This window comes from Excalfactoria chinensis, chromosome 5 (genome assembly GCF_039878825.1).
Source record: "Excalfactoria chinensis isolate bCotChi1 chromosome 5, bCotChi1.hap2, whole genome shotgun sequence".
Taxonomy (NCBI): Eukaryota; Metazoa; Chordata; class Aves; order Galliformes; family Phasianidae; genus Excalfactoria; species Excalfactoria chinensis.
Window position 1 is genome coordinate 1851030 of NC_092829.1, and position 16153 is coordinate 1867182.

At 48.2% G+C, this 16153-nt stretch overlaps 1 protein-coding gene across 1 annotated transcript in view; it reads left to right on the forward strand.

Moving 5' to 3' along the window:
• The first annotated feature begins 567 nt into the window (after positions 1-567).
• The window catches only part of SOS2 (SOS Ras/Rho guanine nucleotide exchange factor 2), a 46437-nt gene continuing 30851 nt past the window's right edge, over positions 568-16153 (forward strand). Inside the window, exons 1-6 of the mRNA XM_072338497.1 lie at positions 568-958; positions 8779-8904; positions 11605-11736; positions 12988-13152; positions 13785-13988; positions 15475-15618. Coding sequence (XP_072194598.1) covers positions 872-958; positions 8779-8904; positions 11605-11736; positions 12988-13152; positions 13785-13988; positions 15475-15618 — 858 coding nt within the window. The 5' untranslated portion in view covers positions 568-871. The remainder of the gene's footprint in view (positions 959-8778; positions 8905-11604; positions 11737-12987; positions 13153-13784; positions 13989-15474; positions 15619-16153) is intronic.

Consider the following 16153-nt stretch of genomic DNA (forward strand, 5'->3'; position numbering starts at 1 on the left):
ACAGAACGGCAGAGCCGGGAGCGCCGCCACGGAAATAAAAGTTTGGCTGCTCGGGAGGCGGAGGGGAAAGCAGCGCTCTACGGGGGAGTGAGAGGAGCTGCCCGCAGGCAGGGCGAGGCTGCTGCTGACACGTTACTGAGCAACACGCCGGCGGTTTTTCCCAGGACGGCCGTTCTGGCTGATTCTTCCGTCAGGGCAAGGCTGCTTCCAGTAAAGAGCGAAGCAATAAGGGAACGCGAGGAGCGCGTCACCGCTCCGTGCAGCAGCTTGCACCGCGAAAGGGGCGCTCTGCTGTAAGACGGCGCAGCCCTGAGGGAGGGGCCGGGAAAAGGCGCTGCCGGGGAGCTCGGCTCGGGGCAGCGGGCCGACACTCGGGATCACGGCAGGCCGACAGCCGGGATCACAGCGGGCCGACACTCGGGATCACGGCAGGCCGACAGCCGGCATCGCAGCGCTGCGCCGCCCCGACTCCACTGCGCGGCCGGCAGGGGGCGCCGTAGCGATAGGGCAGAGGGCGGCGTGGCGGCTGCGGCGCATGCGCGCGGAGGGCGGCGGCGGTAGCGGGCCGCAGCGAGCGGGGCCGACGGCGCCTCGGCCGCCGCCCTGTCAGCGCCCGGCGAGCGGCACGGAGCCCGGCCCCCTCCCGCGCCGGATGTGATGGCCGCCCGGGCGGGGGGGTGAGCGGCGAGCCAGCGGCGGCCTCGCATGACGAGCGGCCGGCGGCCAGCACAGCGCGGCCCGGCCCGGCCCTGACGGGCGGCGGCGGCGGCGGCTTCTCCTTCCCCCTCAGCGCCCCCTCCTCGGCCCCGGCGCCGCGGGCGGCGGGGAGCGGCGGGACGGGCGGGCCCGATGCGGAGGGCCGGCAGCAGCCATGCAGCCGCCGCCGCAGCCCTACGAGTTCTTCGGCGAGGAGAACGGCCCGAAATGGCGGGGGCTCTTCGTGCCCGCCCTGCGCAAGGTCAGTGCGGGGGGCTCTTCCGGCGGGGCGGCCCGAGCTGCCGCTGCTGTGTGGGACGGCCGAGCTGCGGCCGGGGCTGAGCGGTCCGACGGCACGGAGCGTCCGGTGGCGCTGAGGGACCGCGGCCGGACTGTGCTGGGCTCCTTCCTGTCACTGGAGTTAAAGGCAGCGCGTAAAGGAGGGTGCCGTCCTGCACACGGCGGGAGGACGAAGGGGAATGGCCTCGTGCTGAACGAGCAGCGAGTTGGGTTGGGTGTTAGAGGGGAATCCCGCACCCGGAGGGCCGTGAGGTGCCGGCTGTGGGTGCCCCATCCCTGGAGGTGCCCGAAGCCGTTGATGGGCTGTGGGCAGCTGAGCTGGGGGGCACCCAGCCCACGGCAGGGGATTGGGGCCCCTTCCAACCCAGAGCACTCAGTGGGTCCGTGCTGTCGGTTAGGCAGTCGGTGCTGTGCAGTGCTGTGCAGTTGGGTGGCCGCGGTTAAAGCACCCTAGGTCACCCTGTCACAAACCACCACCATCCCGGCGTCAGGCAGTTTGACCCCAGCCGGTCTCATTAAATCTCAATGGCGTCTTTAGTTGTGAAACAAGCACTGTGTAAAAGTCAGAGAAGTGATGCTGCTCCTAGCAGTGCTAACCACTTCTGTACCTTTGAATTGGGTCTCAAACAGAGCAGGGGCTCCATCCTGTGAGCTTTCTTTCTAACCAGAGACAATAAGTTTTCAACCCCAGTGGCTGCTTGTTCAAATGTGCAGTTGCTTATAGGTGTCTTTTCTCCTCCTGGGAAAGTTCCTCATCTGCCGTACCCACCCTTTAGCGTGAAGCAATCCCACTGCAAGGTGCGTTTCTTTTCTGAGCGTGTCGTATCAGTGAGTCAAAACAAAGCAGTCTCATCATTCTGGCTGCTGCAGGCTGTGGTGGAGGTGCTGCCAGCTGGGAAACCCTGCCTGAAAGATGGGATGCTCTGATACAAACAGTGTGTGTGTGTGGGGGGTGTTTGGATTTAAACCAGAATGCGTTAGAAATTCATGGCATATTGCTTTGTTTACATCTTGTTCTTGGGTAACGGAAGCGTTGCTGTTATTGGTGGGATAGCTGGAAGCTGGTCCACTGAAATCCCACTGTGCGTCAAAGAAACAGGTTGGTGCTTCGTGCATTCATAAAGCACTGCAGCTGTGTGTTTGTGAACAGTCTGTACGTTAATTCTGAATCAAGTTGGAGCTGTGTTGAAACGCTCCCCATCTGCAGTGCTGTGTCCAGGTCTGGAGCCCCCAATACAAGAAAGACAGGGAGCTGTTGGAGAAGGTCCAGAGGAGGCCACAAAGATGCTCAGAGGGCTGCAGCACCTCCCATACAAAGACAGGCTGAGGGAGCTGGGATTGTTCAGCATGGAGGAGAGAAGGCTGCGGGGTGACCTCATTGCAGCCTGCCAGGACCTAAAGGGAGCCTACAGACAGGACGGGAGTCAACTCTTTGAAAGGGCAGATAACAGCAGGACAAGGGGAAATGGATTGAAATTGAAGGAGGGCAGATTGAGGTCGGATGTCAGGGGAAGTTCTTTACTGTGAGAGTGGTGAGGTGCTGGAACAGCTGCCCAGAGAGGCTGTGGATGCCCCGTCCATCCCTGCAGGTGTTCAAGGCCAGGTTGGATGGGGCCCTGGGCAGCCTGGGCTGGTATTCAGTGTGGAGGTTGGTGGCCCTGACTGTGGAGGAAGGTTGGAGCTTCGTGATCCTTGAGGTCCCTTCTAATCCAGTCCATTTTGTTATCATTAGGTAATGAAAAAGTGCTAAATCGTGCCTGCTGGAGGCAGTCTTCTTAGGGGAAAAAAACAGAACTAAGCAGCAAGACATGATTACAAAAAGATACATCTTTATTGTGTTCAGATCACCATATTGATAGCAGAAGCGCCTTGGAACCTAGTTGGGGTGGAATTGTTAAGGTAGTTTTACGTATTTATGCTCTTCCAGCTGGGAGGTTCACAAGCACCAGGTCCGTATGCACTGCTGGTCACGGAGCCTTCTTTAGCAGCAGGCTCGTTCCTGTGCCTCTTGTCTTCCTCTCAGTGGCTGGGTATCTCTGTAGGTTGGTTTTGGTCCCCTGTTTCTGAATAAGCTGATTTCTGTTGTTGCAGAAATATTCTCTATCATAAGTTAGGAGCCAAATGGGCTGGTTCCTTTTGCTTAAATCCTATTTTTTCCCATATTTTTTTCTGTGTTGTTTTTTCCCAGCTGTTACACTGCTTAGCTTACCTATGGCTACTAGGTTTTGCAGTTGGCAAAGGGTGGGAGGAGACTTTTCTCAGGCACTGGCACAGCATGAAGGTGGTTCTTGGAGCTGAGGCATTGAAAAAAGCAGAAGGAGCAGCACAGTTTTCTTTGGCAGCAATTAGAAAACGCTTCCTACAAATTAAAAACCACAAGTTGTTTGGTGCTGGGAGGAGGGCGTGAAGGGCTGAGCCTGGTTTGCTTGGGGTTTGTCTCAACTTAAGGCATTTTATAAGGATGAATAAAATCCAGGTGTTTAATTTTAAGATGCAAACAAGTGTTTGTGTACGTATGAACTTACATGCATTTCTGCTTGACCCCTTGCATTAAAGGGCACGGTCAGCACCTGCCTGCACTGTCTGTGGGACATCCTCTCCTGCACCTCTGTCCTTCTCCAGCATGTGCTACCCATCAGTTGTCAGTAGCTGAGGATGAAAAGGTTTGTGTTTATGCTAAAGTAGTGCTGTAGGATGGCAGTAGGATCTGTAGGATGCCCTCCTCAGGACATGCTCCAGCAGCCCCATGTCTCTGTGCTGGGCTCAGGCCTGAATGCAGCACTGCAGGTGGGGCCTCACAAGGGCAGAGCAGAGGAGGACATTCCCCTCCCTGCCCTCTGTTGGTGCAGCCCAGGGTGCAGTTGGCATTCTGGGCTGCAAGCACACACTGCCGGCTCACGTCCAGCTTCTCGTCCACCAGAACCCTCCAGTCCTTCCCAGCAGTGCAGCTCTCAGTGTTCTTCTCCTGGTCTGGACACGTAGCTGGGGCTGCCGTGACCGAGGTGTGGCACCTTGCTCTTGGCCTTGTTGAACACTGTGAGGTTCCCATGGGCCCACTTCTCAAGCCTGTCTCTGGCTGTGTTCCTTCCTTCCATCGTATCACTGCTCAGTTGGGTGTCATCACAGAATCCTAGAATGGCCTGGGTTGCAAAGGCCCACAGTGCTCATCCAGTCCCAACCCCCTGCTGTGTGCAGGGTCACCAACCAGCAGCCCAGGCTGCCCAGAGCCACATCCAGCCTGGCCTTGAATGCCTGCAGGGATGGGGCATCCACAGCCTCCTTGGGCAACCTGTTCAGTGCGTCACCACCCTCTGGGTGAAAACCTTCCTAACATCCAACCTAAACCTCCCCTGTCTCAGTTTAAAACCATTCTCCCTTGTCCTGTCACTGCCCACCCTCACAAACAGCCGTTCCCCCTCCTGTTTATACACTCCCTTCAAGTACTGCAAGGCCATAATGAGGTCTCCCCACAGCCTTCTCCAGGCAAACTGCTCTGGGTGCACTCATTCCCACTGTCTGTATCACTGCTGCTGAGCACTGGTCCCAAGATGGACCCCTGGAAGAGCACACAGCTCAGTACCAGCCTCCACTTGGACATGGAGCCACTGCCCATGGCCCTCTGGCTGCCGCCATCCAACCACTTCCTTACCTGCAGAGCAGCCCACCCCTCAAATGTGTCTTTGTCTGATATAGAGGAGATAAAGCTGTGGTGCTGGGCTGTATCTCAGGCCTCTCAGAGGAGCAGGTGGATGACATCAGCTGCCCTTTGTCCACCGATGCTGTCACTCCATCATAGAAAGCCACCAGATGGGTCAGGGTCAATTGCAAGTAGATTGTTTATTAAGCTCTTGTTTTGTTTAAGAGCCTACTTCACACTGCTCCTCTATCAGCATTTACTACAGTTTGATTTGAGGAAGATCAGCCATCTGGAAAGCGCTGTGCTGGAAATAAGGTCAGGAATTGGTGCAGCTATTCTGGGGTGTTGGTGGTGTGTTTTGCTTTGGGGTGTCTCTTCAGGTCTTGACATTTTTGTGCTTCTTCCTAACAGTTACACTTGGAATATGGGAATATTGACGCTGTTGTTAAGTAAGAGCATCTCGTATCTTTAAGCTGCTATATCTGGTTCCCTCCTTCGTCAGGAGGGTGACAGTAAATCATCCCGACTGAGAGCTTAGAAGTGCCTTTGGAGCAGATGTTAACTATTATTCATGGTCAGCATTGCCTTCAGGAGAGACAAGAGAAAAATGAACAAAACCCCAACCTACAGAGAGACATTTGTCCACTTCATTTTTATTTCCTCTTTTTCAGCACGGTGGTGCGAGGCAAACCCAGAGCTGCTTTCCCTGCCAGTACCGAGTTCTCATCACACAGAGCAGAGAGACAATAGTAAATGTTTAACTTTAATGCTCTAATTACTTCTCTTGCTCCCAAATTTATACATTGAGTTCCTCGGTCACACAGCCTTGCAGAGCTTTGCGTCCTCTGATCTGATACTGCTGTGTTATGAGGTGAGGATAACAGGAATCATTGCTGAGCTGCAGTCAGTTGCTGTGGGAAAAGAGCAGCGTGCAGTTCCTGTAAGAGCAGTTTGCAGCAGGTGCTGTGGTGGCATGTTTTAAATCAGAGATTTCTTGTTCTTACTGAGTGGTGCGGTTGGTGCGGTGGAAAGAAGGGATGCCATTCAGAGGGGCCTCAGCAGAATCGGAAGGTGGGCCCAGGAGGATGTAATGAGGTTCAATGCGGCAAAGTGCAAGGTTTGGCACTTGGGCTGGAGGAATCCCAGGCATATGTACAGACTGGGAGGAGCAGCGCTTCAGAGAAGCCCTGCAGAGAAGGACCTGGGGGTTCTGGTAGATGGAAAACTGACCATGAGCCAGCAGTGTGCTCCTGCAGCCAGGAAAGCAAATGGGATCCTGGGCTCCATAAGCAGAGGGGGGGGGCAGCAGGTGATTGTCCCTCTCTGCCCTGCCCTCATGATGCCCCATCTGCAGTGCTGCATCCAGGTCTGGCGCCCCCAGTACAAGAAGAACAGGGAGCTTCTGGAGAGGGTCCAGAGGAGGCCACAAAGATGCTCAGAGGGCTGCAGCACCTCCCATACAAAGACAGGTTGAGGGAGCTGGGATTGTGCAGCGTGGAGAAGAAAAGGCTGTGGGGTGACCTCATTGCAGCCTGCCAGGACCTAAAGGGAGCCTACAAACAGCTCTTTGAGAGGGCAGGTAACAGCAGGACAAGGGGAAATGGATTGAAGTTGAAGGAGGGAGGATTGAGGTTGGATGTCAGGGGGAAGATCTTTACTGTGAGAGCGGTGAGGTGCTGGAACAGCTGCCCAGAGAGGCTGTGGATGCCCCGTCCATCCCTGCAGGTGTTCAAGGCCAGGTTGGATGGGGCCCTGGGCAGCCTGGGCTGGTATTAATGTGGAGGTTGGTGACCCTGCCTGTGGTGGGGGTTGGAGCTTCATGATCCTTGAGGTCCCTTCTAACCCAGGCTATTCTGTGATTCTGTGAGCACTAAATTCTGTTCCCTGAAAGTGTTGTCATTTAGAATGTAATCAGAGAGGTGGGATGCTGCCGTGTGGTCTTGCAGAAATAAGGAAGCACGTCTTTGCTGGTATCTGCTGTGCAGTGACTCGATAGACACATCCTGGGTTAGGTTGTTTTTCAGGCTTTGTTTATTTTCGGAGCAGTATCTTGTTTTGCACGTGTTCTTGCTGTGGAACAACTGGAGCTTTCTGAACGTGTTTTTACTACCAAAACATGTGTGTTACGTAAAGATCTATTGAGTCAGTACAGCCAAACCGCTGGGTTGTCCCAGTGGTGCAGCTCAGAAGGAAGCTTCTTGCAGTCCTGACTTTGTTTTTCTCTCAGTCTGTTGCTGTTGCAGGTACAGCACTTGGGCCCTTGATTTTATACTTCACAATTTCTCCAAGTCCAGGTGTTGTTGAGGCTCAGACTTTGTGCCATAGTTCCCGTGGGTCAGAATGGATCTTACAGACTGGTTCTCAAGCACTGTTTGGTGCAACGTGTTGTGCTCTTAACTATTTTGGCCCTTAAAGGAAGCAGCTACAGGTCAGATCCGGATGGATTCCTGTGTTAGCTGTGGTGTGTCGTTCCATGCCAGCTAACGACGTGCTCAGAGACTGAGACTGCTGTATGTACCTCCTGTAAGAAACACCCTCAGTCATTCCTCCTGCTTTGTTCCTACACTCTGTGTTTTATCAGACACCCTCTCCCTGCTTTTTCACACCTTTCAGTTAGAGTTTAGGTGAATTCTGTATAGAGCAAGTGTGCTGTCCTTGATGCAGCAGCATCTGCTTTGTGTAGCGAGTGCATGGCGTTCATAACTGGCCCTGTTTTGTCCATGTCTCACTATGAAATCATTTGCTCTCACTTAGGGTGTGTAGGGCACAACTACTGAGGGAAATACTCAGGGTGCTGAGGGGCATCTCAGGGAGCTCCTTCTCATGGTTGCAGCTCGTTTCCTAGTTGGTTACTAATGCTGGAGCAGTGCGAGGCAGGACCTTAACTTGGCACTTCCTGGTGCTCCATTGTTTTGTGAATTCAGCTCTCCTGTTCAGGAAGAACGTGAAAAGTTCCTGTATGATTGAAAACCTGCGGGCTTAAGTAAGTGTTTTCGTGGAGTGGTTTTGGCTTTCTGATGGCTGTTTTTTTTCTTCCAGTAGTACCCAATCATGCAGATGCTTCATCTGCAGAGCAGGGTTGCCAATGTGGAATCCAACCCTCACAGTTAGGTGGGAGCATCCGTCCTGGGGTATAGCATGAGGGCTGTGCTCTCAGCACCCTGCCTGCTGCCTTGGTTACCCATTCCAATATAACCAGCCCTGCTGGTTTGCTTGTCTCGTTCTTGAAACCACGTGCAGAATGTCAGTGTGGGTATGTAAGATTATTGTTTTGAGGCAATTAACGTATAATTCGTCTGGGGGAAGGTAGGGAATTTCCCTGGACTGTGTTATTTATGAGTGTGTTGGCTATAGTTTAAGGTCTAGTTAGTGCTTTCCTGACTGAGGCTGCCAGGGAAAACTGGGGGGTAGGTTTTCTGCTTTTCTTGGGTAAGGTGGCTGTTGGTTCCGAGTGATTTGTAGTGGGAGAACAATGTGGGACCAGGTGAGTTGCTGCAGCCCTCTGGCTTTTGTGGGTGGGTGCTGCAGCCTCCTGTTATAGGTTGTGTGCTCCATTTCAGCCTTGGAAATGACAGCAGCAATTCACCTCCATGAAGTGAGAGAAATGCATTATCCTGCTGGGCATTAAAGGGAAGTGGTCGTCCGTGTGTGTCACACCATGCTTGCCAGTCAGGAGGATTGGATTCTGATACATGCTTTTCTTTAGGTCTCCTGCGCTGCAGTATGAGTTTGATACCTCCCATTCTCATGCCTCAGATGGAGCTTCATGCTCTAATTAGTTTTCTGGTTCTCAGGCATCTCCAAGCCTTTATCTGTGTTACGGCCATGGCTTTTCATTGCCACAATTTTAAGAGCACCTTCATTCAGTGTCCTGCTAGACTGTTCAGTTCTCCTTTTGTGGTTTTCCTGCGGTGTGTTTGGGCTCCTCTGTTCACAGGTCACCCAGTACTTGTTAGAAGGGTTAGGAATAATTGCGTGCTGCTCATTCTGTGAGTGAATAACTGGAATTACAGCGATGGCTTTCTCTGCATCTTCAGCAGAAATCTGCCTTGGCTTGAAACTTCCTCACAGCCATAAAGGGTAAACAGTTTTCAATTGAAAAGAAGTGCCAAAAAAGACTAATTTTTACAACTTCTTTGGGACAGGTTCAGCAACAGGTGCACCCCAACCTTTCAGCAAAGGAAGATTCCCTCTACTACATTGAGGAGTTGATACTTCAGCTGCTAAATAAGCTATGCATCGCCCAGCCACGCACAGTCCAAGATGTGGAGGTAAGATGAGCTACTGGAAAAACAAATGCTTGCTCCTGGAAACACTGGGAGGAACAAACGTATTCTGAGCAGTGCAGTTTGAAGCTGAAGCAAGGTGAATCTGAAGAGCAGAGCTTAGTAATGCTGTTTTTCTAAACAATTAAACAGTATTCAAGTTTCATAAAGCGAGTTTAATTGGATATTAATTTTCTTACGCCATATATCAGAATAGAAATGGTGAGAAATTTTGCTTTCAGCCTTGTTTTTAGAAATGCAGCATACTTTGGGGGATTTTCTGCTGGTTGAATACACTTGGACTTAAGAGTGAAAGGATGTTGTAATTGTTTTCCCACTCCTTGATATTAATATGCAGGAAAAAAAATATGTTGTAATGAAAGGTTAGGCCTGGGCTGTGAGCTGATGGAGTTGTGTGTTCCTGGAACTCACTGAGGCTCGTGTAATATTGCAGCTGTCTGCTTTTGTGTCATCGGTTAAAAATGAGAGCTTTCATGGAGTGTGCAGAGTAGAGGCAGAAAGTGCTCTCGTGTAGCTGTGATCCATTAGAGCTTTGCAGAGCATTAATTTTGCATCAGTCTGCGTGTCAAGGATTTTCAGCCTCAGGCAAAGTGAAGTCCTCACCCAATGTGCTATACGTTCCTCATGGAAATAAACCTTTGCGAAAGTATTACCTGAGGAGATCTGGATCCTTACTGGATGCAATAATTGCCCTATATTCAACTTGATTCATTAATATTGGTTTATGATTAATGTGTTTCATAATACTGATGCATAAAGATTATAGTCTGGCTAAATAAAACTTAATAGTCCCCTAATAGCTCTCAGGATTGTTACTGCTTTGAGTTTGGATTAGATGTGAAGCTGAGAAGTTCTGTGTTGGTGTGTGTGGTGTGTTTTAATCATACCTGGCAGTTTAAAGCTGCAAATTATAAGACATTATTACACTTGGCACTGTAACAGTTCTTTAGTATAAAAACACAGCTCTGTCTAAATAGTGGTAAAATATTCCCCAGGACCTTAATTGTTGAGTAGGTCAGTAAATTCAGACCCTTTCAGAGCAGGGAAAGTAGAATTGAGTGTTTTGTTATGGTTTAGTGGTGAGGTTGCTGACCAGCAGGCATCTGAGAGCTGCAGGTGAAGGCTCCTGGCTCTGCTCCTCTACTGTTTTAAGCTTAAGAGACAACCATCTCTAAATCTTATCATGCAGCTGTTTCCATAACAGCCTGGAGTTAAGGGAACTATTTGTGCACAATACTAAACCTAAGCATTTGCAAGATGGAGGTCAAAAATCCCAAAGTATAAACTTTTTATAAATAGTAAAAGCCTTTCAAATGATCCCCAACAAAACACTGGCAGAATCCTGGAGCAGGTGATACGTGACTTGTTAAAGGACATCTGAATTCCACGTTGTACCTGTTTACACATGCTTTCCAGGTAGCTTTCAGCTCACTTCAGTGAGAGCAGCCTGCAGTGTCAGGCTGCTGCCCGGAAAAGGTTGCAGCGCGTTCACCTGGCACAGACAGCTGGCACAGATTGCTGCCTGTTGGATGGCCATGGCAGTTGCTAGAAAGCTGCCTCTAGGGAGACCTCAGGCCTCCTCTTCCATTTCAGAGTGTGTGCAGCAGTACAGTAGCAAGCTGTACAATAGCTTTTAGGGTGTAAAATCAGGTAATCTGCTGCAAACAGAATGTAGTTGCAGCATCCTGGAAAACAACGTGCTTGTCTTTTGTGTTTGTTGTGTGCTGGCTATTTAGCTTAGAGAAAATCTGTTTTTCTAGAGTCACTTAAGAAGCAGCCATCAGAGTTTGGATTAGATTAATTCTTCCAGCAGTTCACTCCCAGCTCATAGGGCTGCTGCTGCAGCAGGAAGCCTGGAGAGCTTGTGGAGAGCAGGACGGGGGTTTTGCATGTGTTAGCATGGGATTGCTAACATGTGGGACTGCAGACCAAAGCAGTTGGTTCTCTTATGGAGGTGTCATCCCACCTGTTCCTATGCAGGTAGGGAGATGTGAATGTATATAAAATCTGTATAAAAAATGGCCTGAAATTGCAAAGTGCAGCAGGGAAGGTGCAGGCTAGCAGAGCACAAAGTGCTCCTTCATCCTTCATCAACTCACAACATCACAGAATGGCCTGGGTTAGAAGGGACCTCAAGGATCACGAAGCTCCAACCCCCCTGCAGGCAAGGCCACCAACCTTCACATAGAATACCAGCCCAGGCTGCCCAGGGCCCCATCCAACTTGGCCTTGAATACCTCCAGGGATGGGGCACAGCTGGAAGATCTGAGCTTGCTTTTCATTTCTGCCCTGAACTTCACCCGATATAGTGCAAGTTGCATCCTTTTATGAAATAGGAGCAGTAACAACTTGTTTTCTTCATTAAAGTTGTGAGCTGTTCAGTAATTCCTGATGTTTATATTTTGATCTCAACAGCAGTTTCTTGCAGTTCATGTGATCTGAAGATCATAGAGCAGGAGCTGTTGTAGGAGATGGGAAGTTCCTTGTGCTTGGGGCAGGAAGGTTGGTTGGGGTTACTGCGCACAGCTGTATTAGGTGAGAAGGAGATAACAGTTAGTAAAACGTATTCCAAACACTGCGGAGGAGGATAATTAGCCATAGTGCAGGGGAAGCAATTTGTTGTTTTGTTTTTTAAACTTCTCTTTGATTAATGTGGTTAATCTGAGTGTGTCGGTGTTTGGACAGGAGCGCGTTCAGAAGACGTTTCCTCATCCCATAGACAAATGGGCCATTGCCGATGCGCAGTCAGCTATAGAGAAACGGAAAAGAAGAAACCCTCTCCTGCTGCCCGTGGACAAAATACACCCCTTATTAAAGGTACTTAATGCAACAGTTGGTGACTGCTGCTTCTGCACCCCACACACCCCAGCTGTTCTGCTGCCCTCCAGCATAACCTTTAGAATAGTTGTTGAATTTGTGTTGTTAGGTATGTTTCTCGTATTGGAAGAAGGAGTAAATAGTTATCATAGAGAAGGACAAATGCATTGTAGTGTGTAACAAATCTAGATCCCTGAGTTCATCTACTGGGTTACTCTGCTTTGAAACATGACTCGTTTGTTTGGGTTTTATTTATGTTAAGAACTCACTCAGATACCTTACCCACTTCAGTAGTTTTGATGGTTCTATTTGTTTCAAAATGCTGCAGAAATCAGAATAGGAGGGAACAAGTAGATCTTGTTCCCTGTGTGCTGTAGACTAAGAAGTGTATCACTGTCCTTTCGGTTAGTGTTAAATATCACTGATACTTTCATTTTAAAATCTGTACATCTGCAGTGATGTTACAGAAGAGCAGACACAGGCATTATTGTTGCCATGAGCAGCATGACCAGCTCTGTCTTCTGGTGTCAGTTATAACAGATGTAGAGCTTCTTACTTACAGTCAAGGTTTCGTGCCACCTAGTGTGGCACCTACTGTGCCCATGGAGACCTTTTGGTTTTTAATGATGAATAAGAACTCTGGTTTTTTTAGACCAGTGTTGAAACACTTTCAGGTCTGTGCTGAATCGGCGGATTGATGCTGATTCAAACATTGTGCTTCTTTTTTTGTATTTCTGTTTTTGTTTCTGGTTCATAGCCTCTGAGATGTTTCTTTCCAGTGGTGCATGTGCCAGAGTTTCCAGCTGCATTGAGAAAACGTGATTTGGGCACTTTTCAGGCACAGTTCCTGTGCTCTGGCACATGGTGTCTCAGTTTGTGACAGTTAATGAGATGGAAAGAGAAGTTAGGAAAGATAACAGCATTTTGGAAGACCTCTGGACAGCACTGGCTTCCTTTTGTGTATTCTGTGTTAGAAGTGTGTGGATGTAGGTACAGAGCCCACCTGATTTTTTTAATAGAACTTACATCCAGTATGAAAGTTCCTCCAGTCAGGATACAGCAAATAGCGCAAGGAAGTGTTTGCAAACATTTACTTTGAAGCTGTTGGTCAAATATCCTTTGATATCCTTTGCCCCTGCTATCATATTGCTGTGAATTATCAATGCAGACAAGATCAGTGTTGGTAGAAAACCAGATGCGTTAATGTCATTCCAAATCAATAGCATTTTTCCTCTTCTTTTCAATTTGTAGGAGGTCCTAGGTTATAAAGTAGATTACCACGTCTCTCTCTATATTGTGGCTGTCTTAGAATACATCTCAGCTGACATTTTAAAGCTGGCTGGAAACTACGTTTTCAATATACGACACTTTGAGATCTCCCAGCAGGACATTAAAGTATCCATGTGTGCTGATAAGGTAAGGAGGGGCACTGGAATAGTCTTCTGGACAGGCAGGTTTTTTTAGGGGGTATGTCTGAAGTGACATAGGAGGGGATTCTCACTTAAATGCAGAAGCGTTGCTCTTTATTAGTGCCAGAACTGTCTCATTAAAGACTTTACCTTATCTTGAGCCTGTTTTGGATCAGTAGTACTGCTTATAAATAAGTATAAGGACAGAAAAAGTTGTCTTCTGTTTCTCAGCTGTTACTGTCCTCGTGATGTCACCTTGTCATGACAGCTGTTTCCTTCCTTATAATACAGAAATTCAGTTTTCCATTTTATTAGTATGAGAAATATTGTTGTTGAATTTTCTCTTTCACGGGAAGGTTTTGTCCAAACCTGGGCAGTGTGCCTTAGTTTCAGAGTTGGTTCTGCATGAATTGTAACTTTTGTTTTCTAGGTTGTATGAACTTATAAAGGGAAAAATGGCTTTGGCAACTGTTCCAGCCTTCTGCTGCCAAAGTTCAAATATTATTCCCTTGTGAAAGTGATCACAGAAAGTATTGTATTAAAAACTCAAAGGATTTCTCTGAACACATTGAAATAGCTGAGTTTGAGCCAAGTGTTGGAATCAGGCTTGCATGTAATTTTTTAACATTTCTTTGCTAGGTTTTGATGGATATGTTTGATCAGGATGACATTGGCTTGGTTTCTCTCTGTGAAGATGAACCTTCTTCTTCTGGGGAACTCAATTATTATGACCTAGTGAGAAACGAAATTGCAGAAGAAAGGCAATATCTCCGGGAGCTGAATCTGATAATAAAAGTATTTCGGGAAGCTTTCCTCTCTAATAGAAAGTTGTTCACGCCCAATGTAAGTCCTTTAGTAGGTTATTGATATGTAATGCTTCTCTGATAACAATGTTTCTCCATTAGTAGCTGTGACCTACCAATTTTACATTAACCACATTGGAGGTAAAATTGAATGTGATTTATTGTATGTCAGCACATAACAACTGTTGACTGTATGTGAAATGAAAGGAGGAAATCGCCACCAGTAGTATGCAGAGTGCTGTTCTCACAGTGAAGCTTAATGGATGAGATTTCTGGTTGGATGCTAGAGATGGCTGGTGCCTCCTGGTCATGTAGGTAATAGTTACACTTCTGCTTAACACAGAAATTGTCTACCTATGTGTACAGGGAATGCAGATGGATACTTGAATCAACATTCGAAGTCAACTCCAGGGCATCCTTTCTGTGGAAACTGAACGTAAAACTGCCTCTGGCTCCAGGTTCACTAACATGTGACTGACTGTGAAATTTGACTCTATTTGATAAACAGCTGAACTTGATAATTGACTGAAGTGATATTTGTGGCACATTGTTTTTTCAGGATGCTGGTCCTAAAGGAAAAGCACAGCTCACGTAACTGAAGTAGTAGTAATTAGGGATGGGTGAATCCTTCCGTGGGAGGGAAGAGAAGGGGACCAGGACAGGATCCCTAGATGGTTCCAGAAGATTTATAAGAACTGGCAACAGCAGATATTCCCATTGCTGCTGAGTGTGGAGCTCCCTGAGTAGCTGATAGGACGTTGGAGTATTATGTAGATCTGGGTACAGAATTCAAATGAAAAACCTAGAAGGAGAAGAGGGTGATGATTTGGAGCTGAGGAGAAGTCTTTTGTTATTGGGGAATGGGTATGAAAGACTTGGTTTGCTTGTTTCCCTGAGAGCTTGCCGTGGTGCAGGGCTAGCAGGGGGTCAGATTTAGCTGCACGGTTGGATGAGAGCAGAGCAAAGTTTTGAGAAGTGTGTTTCAGAGGGGTCACAAGAGGAAATGCAAGTTGTTGTGTAGCTGGGTGTGTTTGTGGGGTGTGAATATGAATTCTAAAAGTAGGGTTGGGAAAAGGAAACTGGCAGCTCCTCTGTACCCAGGTAGTATTCTGCTGATGTAGCCAAGTAACTGCTTTAGTTTTACCTGTGGTTTTGAGGCTCTGACCTTGGAGCAACTTTAAATTGCCTCCTTCCTGTTGTGTTCCGAGAGAAGAACCAACAGAGAGGAAAACAGCAGCTGCAAATTGTGGCTGAGAAGGACAGTTCTGTCTAAAGCACTGAACAGACTGTACCAGGACTGCTGCTGCTCCTGGGGAGGGTGTTATGCTTTCTTTTGCTGAGGTGAGAATTGTGCATAGCTGAATGTACCCAGACAAGCCTGCAAGCCATGAGGCCGTGTGATTTAACTTTCTTCCTATCTCCTCTCCACTTCCCTCTTGGTTCAGACTTCTTGAAAAAGGCTCTGGTGTTTACAGAAGCAAGATAAATGGTTCTAAACGCTACTAAGATACATTTTGTGTTTGCAGGATATTGATGTGGTATTCAGCAACATTTCAGATATTCATGAGTTGACAGTGAAGCTTTTGGGACTGATTGAGGATACTGTTGAAATGACTGATGAGAGCAGTCCTCATCCTCTGGCTGGCAGCTGCTTTGAGGATCTTGCTGAGGTAAAGATTTTGTTTTGTTTTGCTTTTAATGTTTTCATTTGGGGTTTGTTAGTTTCTTTTTAATCCCATAGTTTTGTTCTTTAAGTAAACATTTGGTCACGGCTCATGTCTCCAATAAGTGCATGAGTGGTGATTCTTTTAATAAGATTAGAATAGAGGCCTTGCCTAGCTGTTCTTTAATAGGTAAACTAAAATGTGTTTTCCACCTGTCACAGAAACTGTATCAAGCAGGTAAGCACAAACCTGAAATCTTGATTTGGAGTGGGAGTTAATTGTTACAGTTCTGCAGGGATGTGGATTTGAAAAGCCACTGTCTGGGATTGCTTACTGGAAGGTGGTGGTGCATTCATTTCTGTAGGCCTTGGTGTCAGGCTGTGCTGCCCAGACACGGCAGCATTTGGACACAGCTCTGTGAGGTGGGTGACTTGAATTCCTCAGACAAATAGTTTGGGATGAGATGTTCTGACCTGAAAGAGAGAAAGATGAACCACGTAGCAAATGTGAAGCTCATGGTTTTATGTTAAAAGTACTGTGT